The sequence below is a fragment of the Aphelocoma coerulescens genome, chromosome 17 (genome assembly GCF_041296385.1).
Source record: "Aphelocoma coerulescens isolate FSJ_1873_10779 chromosome 17, UR_Acoe_1.0, whole genome shotgun sequence".
Classification (NCBI taxonomy): domain Eukaryota; kingdom Metazoa; phylum Chordata; class Aves; order Passeriformes; family Corvidae; genus Aphelocoma; species Aphelocoma coerulescens.
The window spans coordinates 9,678,814-9,704,199 of NC_091030.1; the positions used below are offsets into that span (position 1 = coordinate 9,678,814).

General features: G+C 42.2%; 1 protein-coding gene across 8 annotated transcripts in view; it reads right to left on the reverse strand.

Annotated features, from left to right (window-relative positions):
- The window catches only part of DENND1A (DENN domain containing 1A), a 159,570-nt gene that overhangs the window by 12,381 nt on the left and 121,803 nt on the right, over nucleotides 1-25,386 (reverse strand). For 6 of the 8 annotated variants that reach the window (XR_011155642.1, XM_069032080.1, XM_069032079.1 and 3 more), the window contains 7 exons: nucleotides 22,835-22,936; nucleotides 22,224-22,311; nucleotides 21,656-21,696; nucleotides 20,668-20,739; nucleotides 19,544-19,600; nucleotides 14,491-14,622; nucleotides 3,401-3,460 (listed from right to left, as the gene is read on the reverse strand). Coding sequence is in view for 7 of the 8 variants with exons in the window: in XM_069032080.1 (XP_068888181.1) it covers nucleotides 3,401-3,460; nucleotides 14,491-14,622; nucleotides 19,544-19,600; nucleotides 20,668-20,739; nucleotides 21,656-21,696; nucleotides 22,224-22,311; nucleotides 22,835-22,936 (552 nt within the window). In the remaining variant the exon portion in view is untranslated. The remainder of the gene's footprint in view (nucleotides 1-3,400; nucleotides 3,461-14,490; nucleotides 14,623-19,543; nucleotides 19,601-20,667; nucleotides 20,740-21,655; nucleotides 21,697-22,223; nucleotides 22,312-22,834; nucleotides 22,937-25,386) is intronic. The other 2 variants (XM_069032081.1, XM_069032077.1) reach the window with 1 other exon arrangement.

Sequence of the window (25,386 nt, forward strand, 5' to 3'; positions counted from 1 at the left end):
TTCATGTGTTTTGCTAAGAAAGTACAACTCTACCTAAAATAATAGTTTGATCTGTTGGCTCAGCTCAATGCTAATCTCAACAGAAATCCCCAAACACCCAAATAAAGTTAGAAATACAGTTCAGCTCCTGACCTCCCAGAGCTTGTGCTCCCTTAAGAGGCACAACAGAAAGGAGCTGTTCATGGCCTACAGTCTGAGTGCTCTGGGGTGACTAAGGAAGTTTTAAAAAATATTATTTGTTGGGGGAGGGGGACTTTCCAGGTTTCTTTTGGTTTTGTTTTGTTTTTTTAAATTTTTCTTCCCAGGCACATAATCTCAAGTTTTTCTGTCAGGAGAAAGCCACCAAATTGTGTGTAGTGCTTCTGCCCTACATGCCAGTATGCAAAAAAAAGCAGCAGCATTATTGCACTGAATTTTCATTTCAAAGGAAACGGTGCACAGCAGATACGATGAAGAAATCCAGAGCTGTATTGCCACTATTTCTTAGGAAAAGGGCTTATGAAAAGGTCAGATGTTAAGGTCTTGGAGATCAGTCCCCACACAAGGCTGCTCCTCTCTACAATAAAGACAGCTTAAGAATGTGAATTTATAGCAGGAATGGAAGGATTAAGTTTGTGGCAACTTCAACTGAACTTGCAACGTGGTGAAACATGGGGAAAAGAACAACAGAGCTAATTAGAGGAGCTGAGCTGTCAGAGCGCAGCAGAATGGCTCGGTGCCAACAAACAAAAGGAATGGGCTGGCAATCAGCAGGATCGATGAAGAATACTGCTTCATTAGGGCTGATAAAACAGGGAGAGACCGCAGAGAGGAGTGCGGGAGAGGGGGGCGACAGGCAGGAGGAACGGGGGAGAGGAGAGCGCGAAGGAGAAAGGGAAAGAGAGGAAGAAAGCAAGCTGCTTAATTAAATGGGAGCTGGGAGCTGATGTGTAAAGCTGGCCTGTCAGCATGCTGGGAACACTTTCACCTTTTGGGTGGGTGTGCTGCCGAGGAGGGAGAGAGATGAGAGTTTGGGGTGGCTCCGGGGGCCTCCAGCCCGGTGCGGGGTGACAAAGCTAAGCGGGATTTAGAGCATTGTTCACAGGGAACTGCAGGGAAAAGCCAGGTATCAAGTCCATTCCTTGCTGGATTTTGAGTCTCACATAGCCACAGAGGCAAGGTTAAATGCTTATCAAATGCAAAAGTATCAAAGAAATCCAATTACGTGAGCACACAGCCAAAAGAAAAAAGGTAAACTTCCAGGACAGAAGGGTTGAATGTGCTTATTACTGCCCCCATCAACTTTATGCATAATTATTACATTTTAACTTTTTCTAATTGAATAAAGTTTCCAAACAGCCACTATTAATCCAAACAGACCTCCATTAATTAGAAGCAACAACCCTCTCTCTTTCATAATACCACCACCACTCATTTCCAAAGCAGCAGAATGCAAAGAACATCTCTGTTCTGCTTCCTTAACCTTTCTTTGGTCTGTGTTTTTGGCTTTATTATTAGCAATTACTCATATTGCAATTGCTAGTGCCCATGGATTCCTCCTTACAGCACAAAGTACTTCTCTGGAATTCTGGTATTATGTGGCCTGGTCTCCTCCTTCAGTGCTTGTGTACAAGGCCAGGATAAATCACTTGCTGATACCCACCTCTGTAGGAGCTGCCAAGCCTGAGAGGGAAAAAGCAGCCTGCACAAAGTATTATTTACACATACAGAAATGTGTTGCAACTACTAAAAGCCAAATAACAGTTCTGAACAACAACAAATTTATGTATATTTTGTACAAGCATATTTTTGGGATTGATTATAATAATTTACATTTATCTTGAATTTCTCCTTGATGAATGAAGCCTTTCTGTTCCACTTACTGACACAGCCAGAGGAATGCAACAGGAGCTTTCATTATAACATTTCCAACCTTTTATCAATCACATTGGGAGCAAAGACAGTTGAACCAACCATGTTACAGTGAGGACTATTAATACACTGCAGCTGGGAGATTAAACAGTCTTAACAAGACTTCCACATAATAAATGACTCCATTTGAACAATACAGTTCAGCAACTTCAGTACAGAGGAATCACAACATGCCCCCTTACACCTGCCAAATGTGGAACACGAGGGCATGGAAGCACTACAGGAATCCCACAGTACATGGAAAGACTGATCCTAGTGAAACGCATCTGGGAGAGTCTCCCATGCCCATTGCATTTAAGAGAACACACATAATCATAGACAATGCTGCTTTTTAAACACAGAAAACAGAAGTCTTCAGGGAAAAAAAACATTAAAATGACTCTGTTAAGCTAAACACCCAGAGTTAAAAAGAGGGAAGAGAAGAAACACATGCCACTGAAATGTCACACAGGAACATGCACCAGAGACCATAAGTTAAAACACACACCCAGTTGCACTTGTTAACCAGTTACCTGCTCATCCAAAATACATTTTAACAAGTTTTAGCAAGATTAGATTTGAAAACTTGCATCTCTCTCTTTCTTATGCATGTAATGTGTATGGATAAGGAAGCAAGATTATTTAGGGGGAATTATATTCATAAAGCTGAAGTCCTGAATACACATAAATATCTTCCACGGCTGTGGCAAAAACCAATACCCCTCCTAAATTGATACGTCTTGCCTGTGCCTCTAAAGAAAATAAAAATCTGCTGCAGACCCTGCAGGGCGCCCAGTTTTAATGCCATCCTGCACAGTCCATAGGTAAAAACTGTCCTACAGCGAGTATTTTGGGGGGAGAACTGCTGAGATAAGGTATCCCTGCCTAACACAGTAAAGGCACTGCATTGTCAGTATTTTCCATGGAAGAGTCCCTTCCTCTGGCCAACCTGCCATCCCTTTGTTTTACACCATGGAATTACCCAGTGTGTGTCACCCATAACACAGTGCCAATGTTCTACTGCCAAAGATCAACATTGTTTTCTTCAAGTCTATTCACACATCTGTCCCATGGAGAAGAATTAGGCATCCCAAATTAATTTAAAGAGTAACTTGCAGAGAATAAATATTTTCTCTTCAGACTTCTGCTTCCTTTCAGATTTGAGTTCAGTGCAAGTCTTCAAAAGCTCACTGGCTAAAAACTTCTGCCAGCCAGTCTAGCAGGGCTTTGTGTGTAAGAAATCACTGCAAAAGTCAAACCAGACGTGGCCAGAGCAGCCCCAGTTACCTGCAGAGCTGCCCGAGAGCTGCAGGGCTCGCCAGAGAAAAGCAGAACAACCGCGGGTCCCAGGGCTGTGCCGCAGCAGAGAGAAGGCAGTTTAGGAGCATAATTCACACATGGCTTTTGTGCAGAGTTTGACAATCCAAACTACCAGGGTTTAGTAGTGCTACGAAGAGCATAACTCAGGCAGTGTTAAGCTGTGGTAGCGAAACAATCTCCAGCTACTCACGGGCCTGGAGGACCGCTGGATCTTTGGGGGCGGCGGCCGCGGCGGGCGGAGTCTGTGCTGCTGCAGCAAAGTGGAGACTAAATTAAAGTCACCTGCATGGAAACACTGCTGATGTCCTGGCAAAAGTGGCATAAGCATGTGACAGCACGTGATTTACCTTCATACTCACCTCACAAAATCCCATTTTTCTTATTTTGTTTTTCCAAACCAGTGACAAACCTCATGAGCCACGACGTGCCCCGGCAGCACAGGTACCGTGTCTGCCTGGGCCGAACTCAGCTCTTGTCACCAAAGGCAGCAGGGACAGCACTCCAACCAGACAGTCAAAATTTACTGACACAACATAGGTGTTCAAGGTGGAATCTTGGACTTTGAGGTCCAAGTGTTCTAGATTACATTTATGCAAAGGGAAACCAGGATATTCAAAAACACTTTCACTAAAACCTCAAGTGATTTTAGTACTAGTGAAAACTTATGCAGAAAGCCTCAAACCAGACATTTAAGAGCATGGAAAAAAACTTTTCAAGCACTTAAAGGTGAGCTTATGTTCAGATCCTGTCCTGGATTTCACTCCGAAGTGACCAACAATTACAAGCCAGACCTTAAAGCACCATGATGGCCTAGAACTCAAAACCTCTTGTGCAAGTATCATTTTAGTTCTGTGTAAGTGAAAATGAACGTACTACAAATACTCTATATATTTATATTTAAATAAACTACTCCTTTGCAGGAGCCAATTCTTTCATTTCCTTATCCTGTCACTAGATTATTTTTTCCAGCTGAGATTTAGATATCACCTATCTAAATCATCTCTGATCAAAAAACAGTTCTACGTGTTTCCACAATAAAGACATACAAATGCTGCTTTGGGAAAAGATTAAAGGTGTAGAAGCCTTTTTTGTCTCTTGGACTTCTAACCAGGCATCATGTTAACTCCCAGAACTGTGACCTCAGTGCTTGTAACAACACAGGCAAATCCAACACTCAGATTTCAATTTCAGTTACCCAGTGCTGCCAGCAATGGAGTTTGTTAGGAGGTTTGTATGTGCTGCACCACACACTGCACTGCCGAGCCCCACATCTCAGAGCAGGGTAAGACACAACTCCCCACTGGCAGCAGTGCTCTCTGCATTGAGCAGGGACAGGCCTGGCTTAACACAGGGCTGTGAACACAGGCAGGAGCAGGCCCAGGGCGGCGGGGAAGCACCTGCAGGGAACAGGGACTTTACCAGAGCCGCACTGCCAGTGTTGGTGCTCCTGTCTGTCACCACAGTGGGATAAGCAAGCATGTTCAAACTCTCCATGTTTACTGGGAGAGCCACCGATTTGAAGTTAATTTGTTAATGCAGCAAAACACATTGTTTCTAAAAGGTCAGCAGGTGAAGCTGTGTTGGAATATCAACTTAATTACCTGGGCTGTAGGGATGAATGGGCACTAACCAGCACATGGCTGCAGTGCTAAAAGCTGCTAAATTGCTATTCTAGGTATGGTCCTAAATGTATGTACTACTGTGAAGGGGAGAAATGCCTAAATTAGCACTTTCTCACCAATAGCTGTTTACTAGCATACCTTTTTCCTCTGGATATTTGCTTAATTGTCTTGTTCTAAATACTTCTGAAGCAACAAGACAGAAAATTTGCAGAAAGCCAATTTTATGACTGCGGATCTGGCACTGCTTTACTAATTATCAGACAAGTGACTTTAAGCTATGAGATGCTGGAGCAAGAGAAATCTTACATTCACTTTTACACTATCAAAATACTATTTAAAAATTATAGATCCCACATCTCATAAAGTAGCTATTATATACCCAAGGAACTTTCGCAATACAGCTATTTAGGGTTTTATACTAGAGAAAACATTACAAAAGGATCATTTTTCTTCTGCAAGGTAACAGCCTGTGGGCAGAATATTATCTCAAACTAATTGTGGATGTCTTCTGAGATTTTTTTTAAGGTGGTATTCAAAACAGAGCCTTGTGAGTAAATTAGAGGTGCTAGTTCATGTGTAACAACAAGTGCAACTAGAAGGAAATGCTCAAAGGAAACGCAACCAGATGAAAACGGGTTTGTCAGTATGTGGAGAAAGAAGTGTTTCTCTTTCTCAGTTAGCAGTGAGGGTGTTTCCAATAATTTCCAAAGCAAAGCTTTTCTACATGAGTATCTTGTTTCCTTCCAAACTTGAGGACTGGTTTGAAAATACTTGAAAGTCAATCAGCCATGGGAGAGAGATGCCTTGTGCTGGATGAAGCCAGGCTCACACACACCAGGCTGCAAGAGACCTGAAGTGCTGACTTTGGGAGAACACGCTGGACCTCAACTGAACACTCAATTAAAAAAAAAAGGGAGAAAATAATAACACTGAAAAATGTCTGGTACCTAAAAAGATTCAGTAGAGAAAGCAGATGGAATCTACGAGGCAGCTGTTTTATTATCCATCCAGATCCCTGCACAGCACACTCTGCTTTTTACATGCTCCCTTATGTACAGCTCACAAACTGGGATGACAGGAACAGTGTATGCTTTACAGCATATATTTTTAATTTACACTCTGAAATACTTCAACGGAAATCTGCTGGGTCCTATGATAAAAATAATTTCCATGTTTTAAGGGACACCTCATTCTTCAAGCCACATTTGTAGATAGGGAAGGTAGAACAAGTCTGGCAAAAATGCAGCAACACCTAAAGCCAAAATCCCAAAACCAGGGGAACACCACTGTGGATTATTAATGTTGATAACTGATGCTATTCTAAAAACTCATGCCTTAAACAATAAACTCCTGGGCTGTAGAACTGAATGGTACTTTATTTCTTTGTCTGCAATTACAGAAAATAAAGGGAAGAATTTTGAAAATGACATGCATATATTTTTCTATGTGTGTTCAGGAACCTTAGACAGGCCATGCCCAAAGCAGCATGTGTTGTTCTGTGATGTAGATAGGAGGAATATGATGGTATCTGTGGTTAAAGGCCTGTCAAGACTTCTGATCACTTCCCAGCTCCAGCGACAGGAAAGTCCCTGTCCTATGCAAACCAGCAGTAAAACCCACAGAAGGTGGTATCAGTAAAATCTGAGACTGTGACCACTTAGTGGTCCACTCTCACTTTGTGCCTGCTGAGCAGCTGAACATCAACCCTGACCTCCTCCCATCTATACGTGCACTCAGTTCTAAAAAAATGTAAACCACCCCATAACCATTAAACTGATACAATCTGACACTTTGCAGTTTGAGAACTCCTGACATTTTCCAAAGGAGATGCCTGTCAACAGCCTCTTATTTACCTGGCACAGAGCCCAGGTACCACAGTCTGAAAGCCACTGCACACTGAGCTATATGCAGTTGGTACCTCTTCCCACAAACAGAACACAAAACATTTAATTCAATTTAGAGTCATTCTGGTTCAAAGAAGCCTCACACGTGTTGATTCCATTTTGTTCCCGTGTAGTGAGGCCCTGGATAGGAAAGGATCATGCTGCAGACAGTAACTACACAAGGCAGGAGCAGGCCAGGGTTCTGCTGATCCCCTTTCCACTTGCTCTGCTCTGGTCCTGCAGAGCTTTGCCATCCCTGCTCCTCACTGGGCTTTCCTTAGCAATTTACTCCAGCACTCACCACCATTTGGGCAAGGGATTCATTTGTCACGATTCACTACACTAAACACACACACACACCGGATTTCTGTTCTGAGAAAGTGTCAGAAAAACCAAAGAAATATCTACGCAAAGAATGGACTTTGAGCCCCTTTCTTTGAGATACTCACTGTGACACAGAACACTTCAGCCCTTTTTACCTGTTCTCCTTGTCCCCTCGGGCAACCACTGCTGACTTTCTATAATTTCTTCTAACTTCTTTGATATTTTGGCACCACTTTGCACTTAACTTCTTACACCAGATTTTTTTCTAGACCCTGCAGTAACAGCAGAATCCTGCACTGACAATATCCATGCCTCAATCCTAGATGGGTAACTCAGTGAACACACAGGGATGCTCCTGGTGCTACACTAAGCCAGGAAGGAACATATCCTATGGACTCTGCACTGCACAATAGGCCTTACCCTGAAGCAGCACAACCTTCATTTGCCCAGAAGGAGAATAAAACCCCAGCTCTCTGTGACGTTGCTGCATAATGACAGGACCATGAAGGAAAACTCCCTTAACTCATTGAAGCAGGCCCTTTCCAGATTACAGCAAACCAGCAAGGAGGGCTTTTGTCCAACTATTCACAGAGGCAAAACAGGGAAGGGGTTGAAAGAGAATCTCACTGAGATGATCATTTTTCCAGAGGACTTCTACCAAAATGAGGTCCATTTTGCTGTGGTTTGTTTTCATTCTATTCCTCAACATACACGGATGGAGAGACACATTGCAAAAAATCCCAGACCCCAGGAATGTATTTATCCCCATGTGTTAAAGCCTATCCATCTTCTACCTCAGCAGAGTTTAAAATCACAGCTAATAGGTTAACAACTGTTTTTCTTCTGCTTCAGATGAAGAATATCAGAAAGCTGGGGGAATATTCGGCTTCCCAATTTGTACTGACTGCTCAGTGCTACCTGCAATGTCTGTTTGACAGGACTGACATTTTGTACCGCTGTGAGATGGGAGAACGTGTGACATTTTTATTCATGGTGGCGTACGCCCTTGTAATGATCAGCCCTGGTCGATGTGCTTACTGCAGCAGCCCCGAGCCCTCGGAGAACAAACACGAGCCCGAGGTGCCAGCAGTTTGGCTGCCTTATTAAACACCACCAGGATTCTAACGAAGAGCAACTGCTGGAAAATCTCACTGTCAAATCCTCAAGGACATTGTCAACATGGAACTAACTACATATATTTTTCATTTAAAATACTAGAAAATCCAGCAATGCAATATTAAATTTGAAGAAAAAAGCCACACTGGTTTGTGTGTGTTTTCTTTTTTAACTGGTCATTTTGTTAGCTTTTGTTGGCTTTCTGTGGTCCTGATGCTGGAATTCAAATCAAAGAGATCATGTAACGCACATGATTTAAAATGTTGGAAAATGGACAGATCCCTTATTATCTCTTAACAGCTATTCCTCTCTAGCAAGTGGAATACTTGCACAGAAAAAAAAAGAAAAAGGAAAAAGAGATGGTCTCTCATTTAAGGAGTTCTGTAAACAGCAATGACTCTCTGTTTTGCTCAGCTTCATCATTCACCAAGCCAGGCTGCATAACTGGGGGGACACTCTCCTCCACACACCCACAGAAGGACACAGACCCTCGGTCTGCAGTCTGGCACTCCCAGCTGTTTTATTTGGTATTCATCAGCCCAGCTCTGAAGGGCAAATCCAAAAAATGCCTGGCCACACAGTCACAGTGGGGTCAGCACTTAGAAGAATCATATGTTTCACATACTCTTTCCCTTTAATCTCCTGGTTTAATCCAGTGGCCCAGAGGTCAATTCAGACAGTTCTGGCCTATCTGTACATATCAACTTCATAAGTAATACATAAGAAGCTTCTGGATGCTGATCTACATTGATAGAGAAGCAAGTAATCCATACGACACTGCGAGCTCTCCTCAGGTTGTCAATCTAGGTGATTTGGGTAGCCTTGCATGTACTGATGTATTTATTTTCTATGTATGTATTATTTATAAAGCACAACTCTCCTTCCACATGCCAGCAGTGATGGACCAAGATCCTCTCTACGAGATATTTATGGGTTCCTCAGCAGAACAGGACTAACAAGGAGACTCTGCAGACACGTTACAGCTGCTGTTGCTTGTCACAAGCCCTGGGAGGTCGGCTCTGCCAGCATTCTCTTCACACATCCAGCCATTGCAGCACCTGACACGATGTATCCGGAGCAGGACAGTGATTCCTAACATCCCTGTGTGAGGAGTGCCTGAAATACCGAGACAGCTGGAAAACACTAAAAGCCATAGTCTGCAAAGTGCTTTTTCATGGCTGAACACATCTGCTGGATGTAGACTGGGGCCACAATCTCACTGCAAAGCATGAATTCTTGCATGGCACCAGGCCCACAGGGACTCCATTGCTGCAGTGGCTGGAGAGAACCCAGCTGTGCCTGCTCCTTGGGAAGCCCTGGGGAGCAGGTGCAGGAGGGGCAGAGACCCAGGGCATGCTCTGCAGGTGCTGCTCACACTTGTCCCAGATGGGCACACATGGCCAGTGCGGGCTTTCCCTAACACCCACCCCATGGATTGTCAGCTCTGCTAATCCTGCGCACCACAAAGCAGAATTTCAATCCTTTCTTGTCTTGTCCATTGACATTGGTTTTACTCCTCTGACAACAAACACTGTCCCCTAAGAACCTGATGGGACATTTGAGTGGTCTCAAGCAGACATTAGATGGACAAGTGCTTCTGGGTTAAGACATTTGTCTTTCTTGTGGGGTGACTTTTACTGAGCAACATTGAATTTGTTCCTGAAAGGAACAGGCAAAGAAAGGAGTGAGAATAAATGAGGGTAGAAGATATACTTTCTGAAGACAAAATAATTTTAAAGAACTTATACTTTTGCTAAATCCATAAAGAATCAAATGAAGAAAGGGAGGAAACCCCATGTGGCTCCACAGAAAGGAAATGGGAACCCACATTGCTCATCCGTGGGGAAGAGTGGAAGGGAGGCTCATTTTCTTAATGAAGGTCCCACTATTGTCTGAGCAGCTCAGAGTGGCCAGAGGAGGAGCTGTCTCTGCAACCAGAGCATACGGTTATACGAATATTAGCAAATGAACTTGTTTTCCCCTTTCCCCTTTGGTTTCTACCTCAGTGCCACACAATGCCTGCTGTGATCCAGGGGAATCTGCTATTGTTCCGATGCACCTGGGTGTGAAGGGAGTCACAGGGTCTGGCAAAGGAGCCTTCCTCCCTTCCCTACTTCATCCCTTTTACCCTGGAGATAATCCCTCCTCTGCTGCCTCTGGCCTCAGCGATCCAGTTCTGCATTCCTGGAATGTAGCTGGCTGGTGTTCTCCCCATCTTCCCCCTGACCTCTTAATGCCATTTAATCTCCTGGAAGAAGAGCACTGCCCTACAAAGCAGAGTTGTTTGTTCTGTGTGTCCAAGTGAAGACTGTGAATAGGAGAAATGAACATGTTCATTTACAGCAAAAGGGCTCAGAACAGCAAATAAGATGGCAATTTCCATGCTGTGGCCTGCAAAAGTTTAACAGCAGTCAGAATGAGCTGGGGAGAGAACCCAGAGAAGCCCTTCCACAGTCAGACAAGCTGCTTCAGTACATTAGTGCATTTTCCATTTGTTTCATAGCTGTTTACATTAGTCCCCAGAGCACTGGTTCTCTGTAGTTTGCATCAAGAGTGAAACATGATTGAATCTCTCTACTAAAGATATACGTGGAAGAGTCTTTTGTATTTTCCTAAACTGTACACCTTTTGGTACACAAATGGAATTAAATATCCTATTTGCTGGTAAATAAAAACAAGCCATAGAAAACATAAACCCAGCTAAGCTGACAAAAAACATTCTAATTATAACAGACACAATTAGAGAGCTGTACAGAGCTGCCAGGATCACTTGCTTCTAATGAAATGATTCCCTTTCCCAACAAGTGATGTTTCTGGCAGCTTATCATTTGCTGGTTTAATTGCACTAAATCAGTGGTGCTACTGACTGTGGGGAAGCTCCTAAGGAAGAACGTTTCTAAGTGTAGGTTTGATTTAGAAGCCCTTGGGCTCATCCTGTGTGCTCACACCACCCCTCCCAGACTAGTGGGAAAACTGGGCACAGGTACCAATCCTGTATGAACTCTGTGGGTCCTGCCAAAGTAGCCCAAACAGCTGCTTGCTTGGACAAGGAACCTGTTCAAAACAGTCACTATGACACTGTGTAGTGTTTATTCTCCAAACAGCTCAAGGACAACACAGACACGTGTGTTCTACCTAAAAAGTACAAGTGTAGGCATGGAAACAAGGGCCCAAACCCCCGAGTCACAAATCACCTGCATCAGCGTCCCACTCTACCTTGGTCAGGGCTTACAGGGCTCCCAGTGCCTGCCCTGCCTGGCACACTGGGAAGGATCCTGAGGACAGCTCTGGCAGTTGAATATGCAGCATGTATTCTGATGCTTTAAGGACATTTTGGTCAGGTTTTAAGACAAAAAACAGAAGAAAGCAGGTGACATTTATATAATCACTAAGGTTGAAAAAGACTGGTCAGATCATCAAGTCCAACCACGAGCCCAGCATCACAGATGTTCTCTGTAGCACTGGATCTTTCATAATAACTAACCTTACTCTTCCCCCAAACACGGAGCACTACTCAGTACTACAAACCTCTCATTTGAATCTTGGCCTTGGCTTGAAAATTAAACCCTGAGCCATCCCTGAGCCGCCTGTACCGCTCCTGCTACTTGTTGACTGCAGTTGCATTGTCCCAGAGTCTGTGGTGATAGTTCCTGTATTTGGCTGAGGCACGAATCAGTAAGAAAGGCACACCCTGGGAAAAGCATGCAAAGTCCCACCCAGGAAAAGCAGTGCTCCCACCCTCCCACGGTGGTGTCTTTAGTAAGAGCACTTTGTTGAGATCTTTACCGCATTGCCAGGCTCTCTGGCTAAAATCCTTTTCACCATGCAGGAGAGCTTTTCCACAATGTCTTCATGATGCACAGAAAGCATCATTAAAACAACTCCATAATAAACAAGGCTCTCCAATGATGCCCGATCACCACTCACCAAGACGAGCCAGGTCATACAGAGTCTCCCCCCCCCGCCCCCGTTAGATAATTATTGCCAAATTTTGGTGAACCATCAGCTGAGGGGCTGTGCTTTCACAGGCATTTCAAGATATTTTACTGATATTTTCGTAGCCTAACAACTGCAGATACACAACTGTGTTTGGAAAAGCTAGCAACTCCCTCACTCTAGGGTGAGAGATAATGAGTTAAAATTAAAGGTTGCTGCTGGCTCGCTAGCCCATCCCCCTTTAGCTAATCTGTCATGTAATGAAGAGAAGCACCCAGCACAGGACAGCTCGCTGCCGGCTCACTTACAGCGAGCTGATTAAGAATGTTCAACCAACAGCAGACTGCAGACCTTTCCGAGGAAAATAAATAGACTGTATGCAAATGTGTTTGTCACTTTGACAGCACGTCTCAATTAAAGGCCCGCGCGGCGGCTGTGTGGCGCTCGCTGCGGCGCCGCGGCCGGGCTCCCTGCATCGCCGCGCGCCCCGAGCCGGGGCCCTGACCCCCAGCGCACGCATGCATTTTAAACCTCGCTGCCAGCCGCACAATGCTGCACTCCGAGAGAGCCCCTGACAATGAGAAAAAAGCCTCTTTCATCCTCTTCAGTTTAGAAGAGCTGTGAATGCACAAACAGCCCTTATTTCAGAGTTCTTGTGCCTTTTTAATTGTTCCCACCTTCTGTATTCTAGACAGAGTTAAAAGTGACACTAAAATCTCTGTCTTTAATCACGAGTTAGAAGCCATCTCCCGTTTATACAGTAAATGTTGCTGCTTTTTTCCTCCCCAAAGCCTTAATCTATATTTCATAAACCTGAACATCTTTTCCTTTTAAATGAAAGTATGATTCCATTTTTGTTTTGGCATTGGGCTATCAGGAAAAGCAGACCTGTGCCAGGACAAAGGCTGTGAGTGAGAGAGCCTTACAACTGCTAAGTCAGATCAGTTTTTGGAAACTAACATTTGTAATGTGATGACAGCAATAAGCATTTAGCCAGAGAGCCTCCTCTCCCCACAGCCAGGGGGTCAGGAAAGCTGATGTGTGTTTCTTTCGACACAGAGAAAGTGATCATTAAAAAATTTGAAAGTGACTGTTAAAAAACCTCATGAATTTAAATTTGCACTTACCACTCAAATAAATATTTCATTAATCTACCATAACGTTTGAACCATCCATCGTTCACAAAAATCTAAAGGAGAAACTGAAAATAAATTGTAATATTATCTGATTTCTGACTGCTTCAAATGGAAATGTAACATGTCCTTGCTGGAGCTAGATGGCTGCATTCCTCCAGTAGCCCAAATTCCTCTCAACTGTATTGGCACAGAAAGTAATGGAAAAATAAATCTCTGCAAATACTTAACTGGAAGAGAATGATTTTTAAAAAGTCTCCAAGAACTTACATTTAGCACAGTGGTGAAAGTACTGAAAGAAATAAATCTAATTCTAAAATGATGCAGACAACACTGCTCTGAGCACTGATCAGACCTGGGGTAGCCCCATCTAATACCTGAACAGTCAGGGCAGCCACACCAACTGGTTTCTATTCATAGACACTTCTCTGAAACTGGTTTGCTTCACATTTTATAATGTTTTACAATTGCTTTAAAATTACACTTTGCTTCCTTAGAAGAAATGAGATACTCTCTCCTGTTTTCTGGTCAGAACAGTGTAAAGAATAGATAGAGCAAAAGAAAAGAGAACTGTGAATATAAATCATGTTATTTTTTGAGTCAGGCTACACTTAATAGGGGATCACTGGCAAACTAATAATAAATACTAGCTGTTTTTCCATGAAAATCACAGCAACTACAACATTTTCTAAACAGTTAGCTCTTCAAACCTCCCCACAAACTCTGTTTTGCAGACATATCAAAAGAAACATTACACGAGTAACTAATGTGAACAGCTCAGCTGTCGATACTGAATACAGAGTACACTAACGAGCTATTAATTGATTTTTCCATCTTAGTTCATCGCATTTAATTTTCAGAGAATGTTCAAATGCTTTAATAGTTGGATGTTCCATATTGACACTAATGATCTGGCTAGATAACAGGGGATTTTTAAATACTACACCCTCAGTCCTGAGGGCTGTAGCACCTTGCATGCTAAAACAGCCACAAAATAGTTTATACAGTTGCTACAATAACTATGCTTCACCCCCCCAATTCACTTATGGTTTGTTTTCCCCAAAATCATCGTATGAACAAAAGGAACCAGTAAACCCCAGAAAAATTAGGTTTTGGAACCCCTTTAAACAGATACAACAAAGTAAAACTAAAATAGCATAGTTCATAATGAATAATGAAGTGTTTGGCATATTAGTTATCGTGACTTCTTTCTGAACTGTTTTTGCTGAGTCACATGATTGAGAGAAACTTTACACTAAGACCTACCTGACCAAAATGTACTGTGATTGGTCTCCTGTCCTCTCTTAATTTTGGGTCCTTCTTCTCAACCAGTGGCGATGGTGCCGTCCTCGGCAGGGGCTCCTCCGGTGCTGCCGAGCACCCGTTCTCAGCAATGTCCTGTGTGGTAGGAAAAGGTGAATAGCATGGCGAGGAACACTCCAGAGTGAGGGGAAGGTGCACAAAGGAGACACTAGAGGATAATGCTGACTAACAATTTGGATGTTCGGGGAAAAAAACACCAAAGTACAGAAAAGAAAACATCGTTAGAATAGAACACTTCATCCGTCAGAGCTTGTACACAACCCCTCTCTCCTCCCAGTACCAGTGGTGCCAACAGGACATTCAGTAAAATGTCTGACTTAAAACACGCAAAAACCAGGAAGTGCACGTGGAGAAAAAAACTATAGCTCAGATTTTCTGTTTTAGAAATGAATTCAGCAGAAGCCCAGGAACAGGGCATTCTGCTTATTGTAAACCTAAATGAAGACAGTAATTCCATTTATGTACTGCACAGAATTATCCATAGCAGAACAATTACTGGTGGAAGTGACAAGGAGAGATGGAACTCAGAGCTCAGTTAGCTTTGCATTTCATCTTGGAGTCTGTGTGTACTACATATGCCTCCAGGAGAGGGTACAACACCAAGGGCTGTCTGGCAGAACACTTTTTGTTTGCTTTGACATTAGGTCTCCTCTCCAGAAGTGAAGTGACCCACCAGCCCAGGTTAGAGGACTTGGCAAGTGCAGGCATGGGGTGTGTAACACAGGTTTTGAAAAAGACAAAGGCCTGCAGACACCAGGAATCAGAGAAGGAGCAAAGAGTTTGAAAGTGAGTTGAGAAACAGTCTGTAACGCAGTGGGCCCCAAACCTTACATCTCTGCAACAATGCCAAGGAAATAATGCTGGGTAAATATGGAGAGAAGGCTGCACACGCTGGAGCTCTGTAAGGCTGACCTGAGGGTGGCTGCTGCCACCGGCAGGGCTTTGATTCCCTGACCTCTGACACGGCCCTGCGAGCCCCCGGCTCGCTCAGGTACAATAATGAGCTGTGTAAGCTGATGGCCAATTAGAAATGGTTCCTTTGGACACACACTGACCTAATGTGTTTAGGTCAAATGAAACAAAAAGCTGGATGGACTTTCTAAGGGGCTTTGTCTGCTCCACAGAGGAGCTGAGACCCCTCTTTAGATCCAGCTGGTAGAGCAGTGGTTCCCCAATATGGGCATAAGGATCGTGGGGAATTAACACTTGCTAAGGTCAAACGAGAGAGAAAAACTTTTTCTTCCCCCTCCCCCCCCCCACCCTCCAGCTGCACAATGCCACCTTGTCTTGAAAAGGTACAACAAAGTCCTCCGAATTAGTAACAAAGAGCCCCAAAACAAGGCAATGACGAGAAACCTGAGTGCCTGTCAAATTCCTACTCCAGCTCCAGACAGCACTGAGCCCCCAAGGGATCCACTCAGTTTTGGACTCATCGCCTATGGCAACACCATTCCCTGTAATGACACTAAACACAACCCTATTTACATCTTTCTGTGGGGGTGGAGGTGCCTGGAGCTGCCGAAGCTCCAGCACACCCAGGGCCACCCAACCTGCACTGAGCAAGGGCTGCTCCCGGCCCGGCAGAGCCCTGCCTGGAGCTGTGGCTCCAATCAAGGCAGCACACACCTGGGAAGCAATGGAAAGCAAAGCACCTTCCCAAGCAAATTCCCCAAAAAATGGAAAAAGGACACAAAAGTCTGGACATGAGAGGAATGGGAGGAGATAAAAGATAGAGAGATTAAGCCATTAAGCAAAATCCTCTCAGATGTGTAACGATCACTGCAAATCCTTGAGCTTTTATTGCTATAGATTGGCTCTACTTCTCTGATGATATAATTGCATATAAAAGATAACATGTTCCTAAAGCCTACTTCCACTGTTTGGTGCACAGACTTCCAAAGAAAACACAACATATTTTTTTTTTAATTGCTTAATAAAATATTAGAATTAAATTATTTGATTCCTCTCTATTTTTTCATCATCCCCAAAAGGCAAACAAATCATCAATACAGCTTCACTCTCAAAGCAAAACCTGCTTCACAAAAGTTTTTCTACCTTCAATGAAAACACATTTAAGTTAAAAAAACAGTGAAACCTGATCTTAAATTTTGTAATGGAGTGCAAACACTGGCTAGAGAGGAGCAAAACACATTCTGAACGTCTTGAACATTGTGCAGGCCATGTTATAAAGCTCTAAATGAGCTGTTTCTAGAATACCAGGCATTAACTAGAGCCACACAGGGCTCTAGGAACGAAAATAATGTTGAATACATTAATGCCAAGTGCCCAACCATTTATATAAATTGTCTTAGCCAGAGCTTTCAGTAAGTTCCATTCTCCTGACTGAAAGTTGAGGACGGTACCATTCATATTCCTCCTTCTTCCTAATTCTATGCAGTTAAGCTTCAAATGAGCCACTAACGGAGGGACTTGACCACCACAGTCCATTTGTGAGATGGAAAAAGGCAGCCTTTGCAGAAAATACAAAAAGGGAAATGAGAAAGAAAAAAGAGGGAAAAAAAAGGAAAAAAGAACGGTATCAGATATAAAATAAAGCTACCAGGCTGTATCTATTAACAATTATTTGCTCTCACTCATAAGAATCCTCTGAAAACTATTTCTGTTGCTTTGAAATACTGCACCACAAATGAACAAGGGATGGAAATGGAGCCCCATTCAATCTCCACTATCATATTAAAGAAGGACCTTACACACACCACAGTGACCTCTCAACAGGTCAATCCTGCATTTCTCATTTGCAATTCAAACCCAAGACTGGAGCAGACCAAGGGCAAAATGGGCTCTTGATTATATTTAAGAGGTCACCATTGCTATGCAGAGTTGGAGGAAGCAGACCTCCAGCTTTATTGCATTTTTAAATTCTATCTTGTACAGAAGCTGCTCAGATTTGGCAGCAAAAACTGGAAAAGGGATGTTTATATTTGACTTTTCCTTACCAGGGGCCTGCAGACTTTCTATATTAATAATGGAAAATAGTATGTTAAAATGCAGTGGATAGTAAGTTCAGTTTAAAAATAACCTTAGGTTACTCTTAGAAGATGAAAGACTAGCATCCCAAATTTGGCAAAAAGTAAGCATTTAATGATACCAGGATGTCAGACAGTTAACACTCACACATGCTAGCGAGGAAACACAGGACGAATCCAATGCTCTTACATAAAACTGGAGAGGATGCATTAATAGACCCGTGCATAACAGACCCATAACGGAGCAGCACAGACGTTTAGATTAAAAATGAGGGTGACCAAAACAGTGTTTGCTATTTTTATCACTTTTAACCGAGCAATCCCTAATTTTAGAGTTACCTTCCTATCTGCATTCACGTGGAGAAGAGGATGGGATAGAAAAGGAAAGAATAATAAAGGAAGGAGAGGTAGAGCAGTGTGTGTCAACTACTCACAGCAATCTTTTAAGCTCTTGTGAAAGCCTATGTTGAACAATCATGTTTAAGCATCTCACTTATAGAAACACCACATAATAAGGAAGGTGAAACAAAATTGGGCCATTAAGTTGTAAATGTTATGTGTGTTTTTTAAAGAGAAGCTTGCTGCTTGACAGACCAGGAGGACAACAAAAATAATAAAACAAAGCAATGACTGAATGAGGCTTTTCTCAGCCTCGTATACAAATGTCACACAACAGCACACAATTCTATTAGCATTTAAAATGCAGGAAAAAATCTGGTCATGTTACACAGCTCCAACTGCTTTAGAAACACACGAGAGAAGGCCAAACATTTTATTATTTAGGAAGGTTATGTCCAGAAATGAAACACATGGAATGACATAAGGAAATCCATGTACAAGAAAACTGCTTCATGTTTTTATTCTTTTCAAATTATACCTACAGTGGTCATATATAACTTAGTGTAATAAAATAAAATGGCATAAAGGCATCTGAAGCAACTTTATCTTCCCCAAGAATCTACAGCAATGTCTGGAGTGTTTAGAGAGGGAACAGCAGTTGGAATGTACACAGGTAATTCCTCGCTTTGCAGCCCAGCTGCACAGAAACCCCTTTGGAGGAACAGGCTGGCGACAGGCTCAGGTGCATTTCTGTCTGCCCACCAACATATTTGTAGCCCCAACTTAAGAGGATGGGCTAGAAATTTAGAGAAGAAATTTACAGAGAGAGCACAGATTAAAAAAAAACAAAACCCAAACTCCTATGCGACAAACTGAATACAAATTTCTGAATAAGAACTTCAGTTCTCTCAGCAGGTTGGCTGTCTTGCCTCCCCCGATGACTGAGAGCTCCGATTCACAGAATAAAGAGAGTATCTGCAATAACCCAGGGCAGAGTTACCCATCTATTCATAAGGTGTGTGTCAGTGTGAACTATACCTGTGGTTTATAAGGAGCAATTGGCATTGGATAACACATCCCTCAAACACAGTGGAACAGTTTGGAATTGTGCTGTTTCCAAACACACAGATTTGGGAAACAGCAAACAGTCTGAGTATTTTTTCCTTCAATAATTCCAATTGGCAAAAGACACCAACTCTAATAAATTCCTTCCTGTCTGAACTTTGCAATAGACATTCAAGAAATGCAGAAATACCCTTCCCAATGGCAGACAGACATGATGTTATTTTTCCTGACTGACTACTGCAAAAATAACAACAATTTGCCATTTGCAAAAAGTTCACTGCCAGAGCTGTAGGAAGAGCTCCCAGTCCACATGCAGTCCCCTTCCACAGTGCCCCAGCACGAAGGACAGGAGCAGGACCACTACAAACAGGACACTCAATTTTCTGGCTTTTGTGGGTTTAAGTCAGAGCTTTAATGTATTTGAAGACAATTTTTTTTTGTCTGTGAATATTTATAAGTGTGAAAAATCCAGGACAGCTGGTAATGCATTTTGAAGTGTGCTAACAACACTGTATCAAACAGCTTCCTATTGATCACATCATGCTTTCAGTGGCTAAGGATTTCAGATGTGGTGCTTATACATTTTGAATAAGAACTTCAAGTACCTTTTGCTTCAAGCGGTTTTTCACTTCTTTTATTCCCATTTTTGCATGATCTTTTGCCTGCATGAAAAATTAATTTAAGTTAAAATTCCTTTCTATTTCCAGCAGTGACTAAGTTTGTTTTCAGTTACTAAAAACGGCAATAAAAAAATGTAACAAGATACTGAAAACACACTAAAACAAACAGAGAGCTAAAGAGACCCCAAATAAACAAAAACCACCACCCCACCTTTGTCACAAAAACGTTGTTTTCCCTGTTTTGAAGCCATAGCCATCTTTCATCTTTTTGCATTCCACAGCCTCACTGTTCCCCTGTAAGTATTTATCTTTGCTATAAACTTCTATTCTTCCACACTGGCAGTGAGCCTGCAAACGCTCCTTGCAGTGCTCTGGATGCCAGTTCCATTTAGTAGAGCCAATCTCATCCTACTCCTCTCTCTCAGGCTGGAGAAAGGCAGCAAAAACCCCAAGTTTGAATGGTTATCTCAATGCTTTTTGCAGCATTATTTCCCAGAATTGAGCATATAAGAAATCCTCACTTGTTTCTGTGCTGTTTGATCTGGCAGAGTGGAGCTGGCAGCCATACACGATAGCACAGCAACACACCAGCTGTTTGTTAACAGCACTGAAAACACGTCCATTTAAAGAATAACTCAGTAAGTTGGGCTCTAAATAAGCAGGTATAAGAAATCTCTAGGGAAAATTAATTGACATTTAGAAAAGATGGAAACAATTTGGAAAATGAGAGGATTCCCTTCTTTTGGTGAAGCTGCAAGCAGGGAAAGCTGAGGTAACAATGATTTCCAACAGAGCAATGATGAGATGGTAGAGCTGCCTAGCAGAGCACACAGGCACTATTTCCCAGAAAGTGTTCTATATAATAAATGGAATTTATCATCTGTACTTTCAAAAGAAATCACAAGTTCCCATTGTCCTTTGCATTTCAATTGAGTTTAAATTTCAAAATGACTTTTTCATTTAAATTTGAAATTCGAATGAATGTATATTTTGAGTAATTCTGTGAGTCCAATAAAAATGGATGTAAAGTCTTGAGTCTCATTTGAAAGGTTAGAACAGAATTGTAATTAGACTCTTATCTCAGTAGTAAGCCAGTACTCAATACTTACAAACTTATAGACAGTCTTCATGGCAGGGTTAGCCTTGGTCTTTACTGTATTTAAAATGGCTCCACTTCCTTTCTGTAATTATAGTAACAAGGGAAGAAACGTTATCAAAGCTCTTTAAAGCAAACAGCAATCTAAAATCCACCATTCTTAACTTAAAATAACAGAGCACTAACTATGCTTATTAGCAGAGCTGAGTATGAAAAGGTCAAATTTAAAGAAAAAGGCCCAAGGAAAACCAGACTGAATGTTGCTCTTGTTTTGCCCAATTCTATTTTATACAGCACTTGTCCAAGGAAAAATATGGGTGTCTGCCAAGAGCCCTTATCTTACATGTCTTACAAACCCTGTTCTGTGCTTCCACTCACCCTCAGGGGTGTCCTGTACATTGCATTAAAATCCTAAACAAGTTTAAGACACAAGTACCCTGAGCAACACAGTGTGTGAGGCAGAGACTCTGTCCCAGGACAGCCTGTACGTTCAATCTGAAGAGGGGAGATCTGCTTTTACTTTGCTCTTTTGCTTTCCCTCATCCCACAGTCCTGTTTATCACATACATGCTGCCTTTTTAAGATACAAGTAGTTGATAAAGGGATAAATTGAGGGAAAATGAAATCTAACTCCAGTCACAAACGTTAATTCTGAAAAGCTGAATTTCATGTGATGAATATAATCAAAGTGATGAGCCAGTGATACACCAGATGCAATAATCTGTTTGTCTGGCTGGTGTTTTACACCCCTGCCACACCCCATGGACTATTGCTGTACAGCACCTTACTGAAAAACCCAGGAGAAGGGCAAAATCCAGGGAATTAAACCCTAGCTAATGTATTTCCTATTTTCAGTGCAGAATTACATTTCCAGAGATCAAATTTGATTATAGGCCATCAGATGTAAACAGCTTTAAGATTTACTGTCTCTGTCACTAGATGAAAATCTTCAATGGGCCAACCCCAGCTCCAGGGTGTCTGGCAGGATCTCGTGTGCTTACCCTCACTGTGGACAGCCACTGGTGGTACAGTTTGTCGCTACCTACAGAGAATCAAACACACAAACAAACAAAATGAAACCCTCTGCTGAACAGGAAACAAGCTCCAAACATGAAGTGTTGGCACTTAGGGGTTCTGGAACATGGACAGAACAGGACAGCCAGCCTTTTCTTTTAGGAGAAAACATAATAGTGATGAGAGATTTACACTTTCCTATTTTCTCTGTGCTGTCTCACACATTTGAGAACACAGATGTTTTTAAGCTCACTAAAAGAAATCTGAGGTGTCTCTGCGTAAAGCCAAGATTCTTTGTCCAATGCAAGAACTCTTTTAGTTATACTTTATTAAGTGGTAAAGCTGAGGTTTTGTAAGACTGAACAGGCATACTCAGACTACAATACATTATTCAAAGTTCTTGACAGAGGAAAGAACAAAAATTTAAGACATTTCAGGCTGCCAGGATCACTAAGCCTCAGTTACTTACCTGGCAGCAATGACCAATCACATCATGATAATCCACAAATGGTAAGCCAACAAAAGTGTCTGAAATTACCTTAAAATATTTCTTACCTGCATATTCTCCCATATTTATCTCCTCTTCAAACACGTCACTGAAGCCCTCCCCAGAGTTCAGCAGATCCAGACGTCCATCAATGAACTGCACCAGCGTTAAAAGACAGAAACACATCAACCATCTCGTTCTTCATCTTTTCAGAAAGACTTTATCCTTCATTAGCTGGAATAACCTCAGTGTTTGCATTGGGTAGGGACTCAGAATAGAATGAAACTACCACCCAAACTGGCCTAATGTTGACCACTGCCCAAAGGTGTGTGGCTTTGCTAAAAACCAGCATTCGTGCTTGGCTACATGTACATATTTTCAGCTGCCCTAAAGCAGTAATTCTGTGTTCAACAGGAATATGCTTTCTGGACAAAGTTTACAGTAGATACTTGGGTCTAGGTATGCTCAGATAAGAAAAAACCCTGGGCTCAGAGACCATTAGTGGGAAAACCCATCCACCTCTCAGTACAGAGAAAGCCTCAGCACCTGAGTCTGAGAGAAGCCAGCAAGCAGGAATTGAGATGCTGCACTACAGGACCAAGGGATATAGAAACAGCCCTCCAAACACCACCTGAATTGTTACAGAATCTGCTTCCCCACAGAGCACTGGAGGCAGTACCTGCTTGAAGAGCTGCAGCTGGATGGCGTTCTGCAGGAACTGCCTCATCACAGACGAACGGTGGGACACGAATGCTTCTTCACAGAAAGTGATGGGTTCACCCTGGAGAGTTCAGAGCATTAAACACTCAAACAGCCTTGACTGAGTCCATTTGAATCCACTGCCTCCATCTCACCTTCTTCCCATCCAAAGTAAACAGGTAAGTAACATAGGCCTTACCTAGCACTGAGTAAACTGCACTTTATTTGTAGGTTCCAGCCACAGGATGGAAAAGCAGGCTGGAAAATTGCAGATTATCAAAATAAACCAGAGTGGCTTTACACACATTTTGCTAAAGCTGAAGAACTTTCATCATTCAAAAAGCTAATCTTACTTACTGTCCCCAAAATATGACATAGTCATGTGAATTCTGTTGATGTATACTCTGCTTATCTGCCTCAGCAGACCCAGCACAAAGAGGTCAGGAATGTCCACTCTGTTCTGTCCACAGTTCTGAAAAACTCGTATCGGAGGAGTGGAATTTCCCTTTTTCACCATCTTGTTGGCAAAAGACAGAAATTGTTTTGCAGCTCTACTTTTATCTGATTTTAATGAGTTATGGTAATGCTGAAGTCTGCTATGTATCCGCCATAAGGACACCAATTTCCTCCACACTTCTACAAATACACAACATAGCAAGCAAATATATTTATTGAATTAAAAACAAGTAACAAAGAAGGACTACATTATACTGATGTATAATTATTATGGATGCTCATACTCAAATATATTTGAACTCTTCATCTGTTGAGTATTCAAAATTAACATTAGACAGCAAAAAATCTTAAAGCATCCCCATTAAAAGGATGATGTCATTCTGTTTCTGAAAGCTTTAAATTAGCAATCTCATTTACCACTGGCTGTGTAAAATCAAGACAACAAGACCACCAAAATGACTGAGGACAAGGATCAATTGCACGTGTCTGCCTAAGCACAGGGTGCATCTTCACAGAGGGAAGAAGTCACTTTCTTACAAGAGTTTCTGTCACCCCTTGCTTGAGCCAGTGAATTTCCATAGATTTGGAAAAAAAAGTAGGTTTCTTACGTGATAATTACAGTTTCAGGGTATTTTATTTTAAAAATAATAGCCTGGTTTTGATTTACTCTATTTACAGGGAAAACCAAATCACTACATGCATTCCAGGCAAGAAGCATGAGTGTGAAAAAAAAACACTTTTTTCTTCTTCGCTGTGGCTTTGCTCTCATCAGAATAAAGAATTATAAGACACTACATTATTAAAAAAACAGAGAAAATGTTTGGAAAAACAGGTCTGGCTGGTATGTGTGTGTATACAAGACACTGGTGCCAGTCTCCAGGACACACATGACAAAGGTTCTGGCTCCAAAGCCGAGGTGTCCACTGTCTGAAAGGTTTTACTGCGTTTAAATGACTAACAGCTCTCATCTACTCGACCAGTATGAAAAAGGCTTTCCCATTAACTTCAGATACTGGAATGTAACAAAGGATCCCTGAAACATATTTTATCCACGTCAGAGAAATCTGAGTGAAAAGAGCTGGGACGAATGGGTAAAGAAAAATGCAGATTAGCTCACTAGCACAGATGTTCACCCAAGGAAGGTTTAGCTTTTGTTTAATCTTCACTTAAAAAACCCTTCAAAGGAAACAAACAGCCCTTCCTATCACCTACAAGAATGTGAAATTTCCCCCATGGCCAGAGTAGAGCGTGGACACTGTGGGACGAGCTCAGCCCTGTGAAGGGGAGGGGGCTGTGCCCCGCTGTACCTCCAGCAGCTCCTCCTGCGCCCCCATCAACACACACCCTGCAGCTGGGGCACCAGCAGTGGTAGCACACTTCCTTCCCAAAGTACTAATGATTGAGTTTGTTCATTAGGTTGATTAGACCTTTTGACTTCTTAAGAGACAATTCAGGCTCAACTGCTGCTGGATGACAGGAAAAACTTTAATCATCGAGGTCAAGCGTGAGCTTTGCAGCTCAGAATGCATTAGTGCCTTCCACCCTCGCTGACCTCCCCGAGGTGCACACACCGTTCCACCCCCAGCCACAGCTTCAGGACAAAAAGACAAGCTGGACAATAAGACCATTTCCCTGACAGATCTGGTTAACTGTAAATTATAAAGCTAATCAGCTCTGCTTTTACTGACAAATGACATTATACATGAGGGGACACACGCAGAACTGCAGATATGTTGTAAAATGAATGGTCTTGTTTGCATGTGAAAAAAATAAAATAACTTGTCCTGAAAAACTCATCAACTCCTAAACTTGCTGGTTCCAACAATTAAAATTTAGGCCTCAATTCATCAACACCTTAAATATCCATTAATCCCCTCTCCAACTGTAAATGCCTAACAGAGGCTAAAATATTGCACTGCAAAGGCTCTAAATGTGTGCACAATATGACTCCATGAGGAATCTGACTTGATCTGTAATGTTACAGATAATTCACATCTATTTCAAGATTGGATCACAGAATTATTTTTATTACAAAAATGTACACATTTAATCTGCAATCTTCTCTTAAGAGAAGAA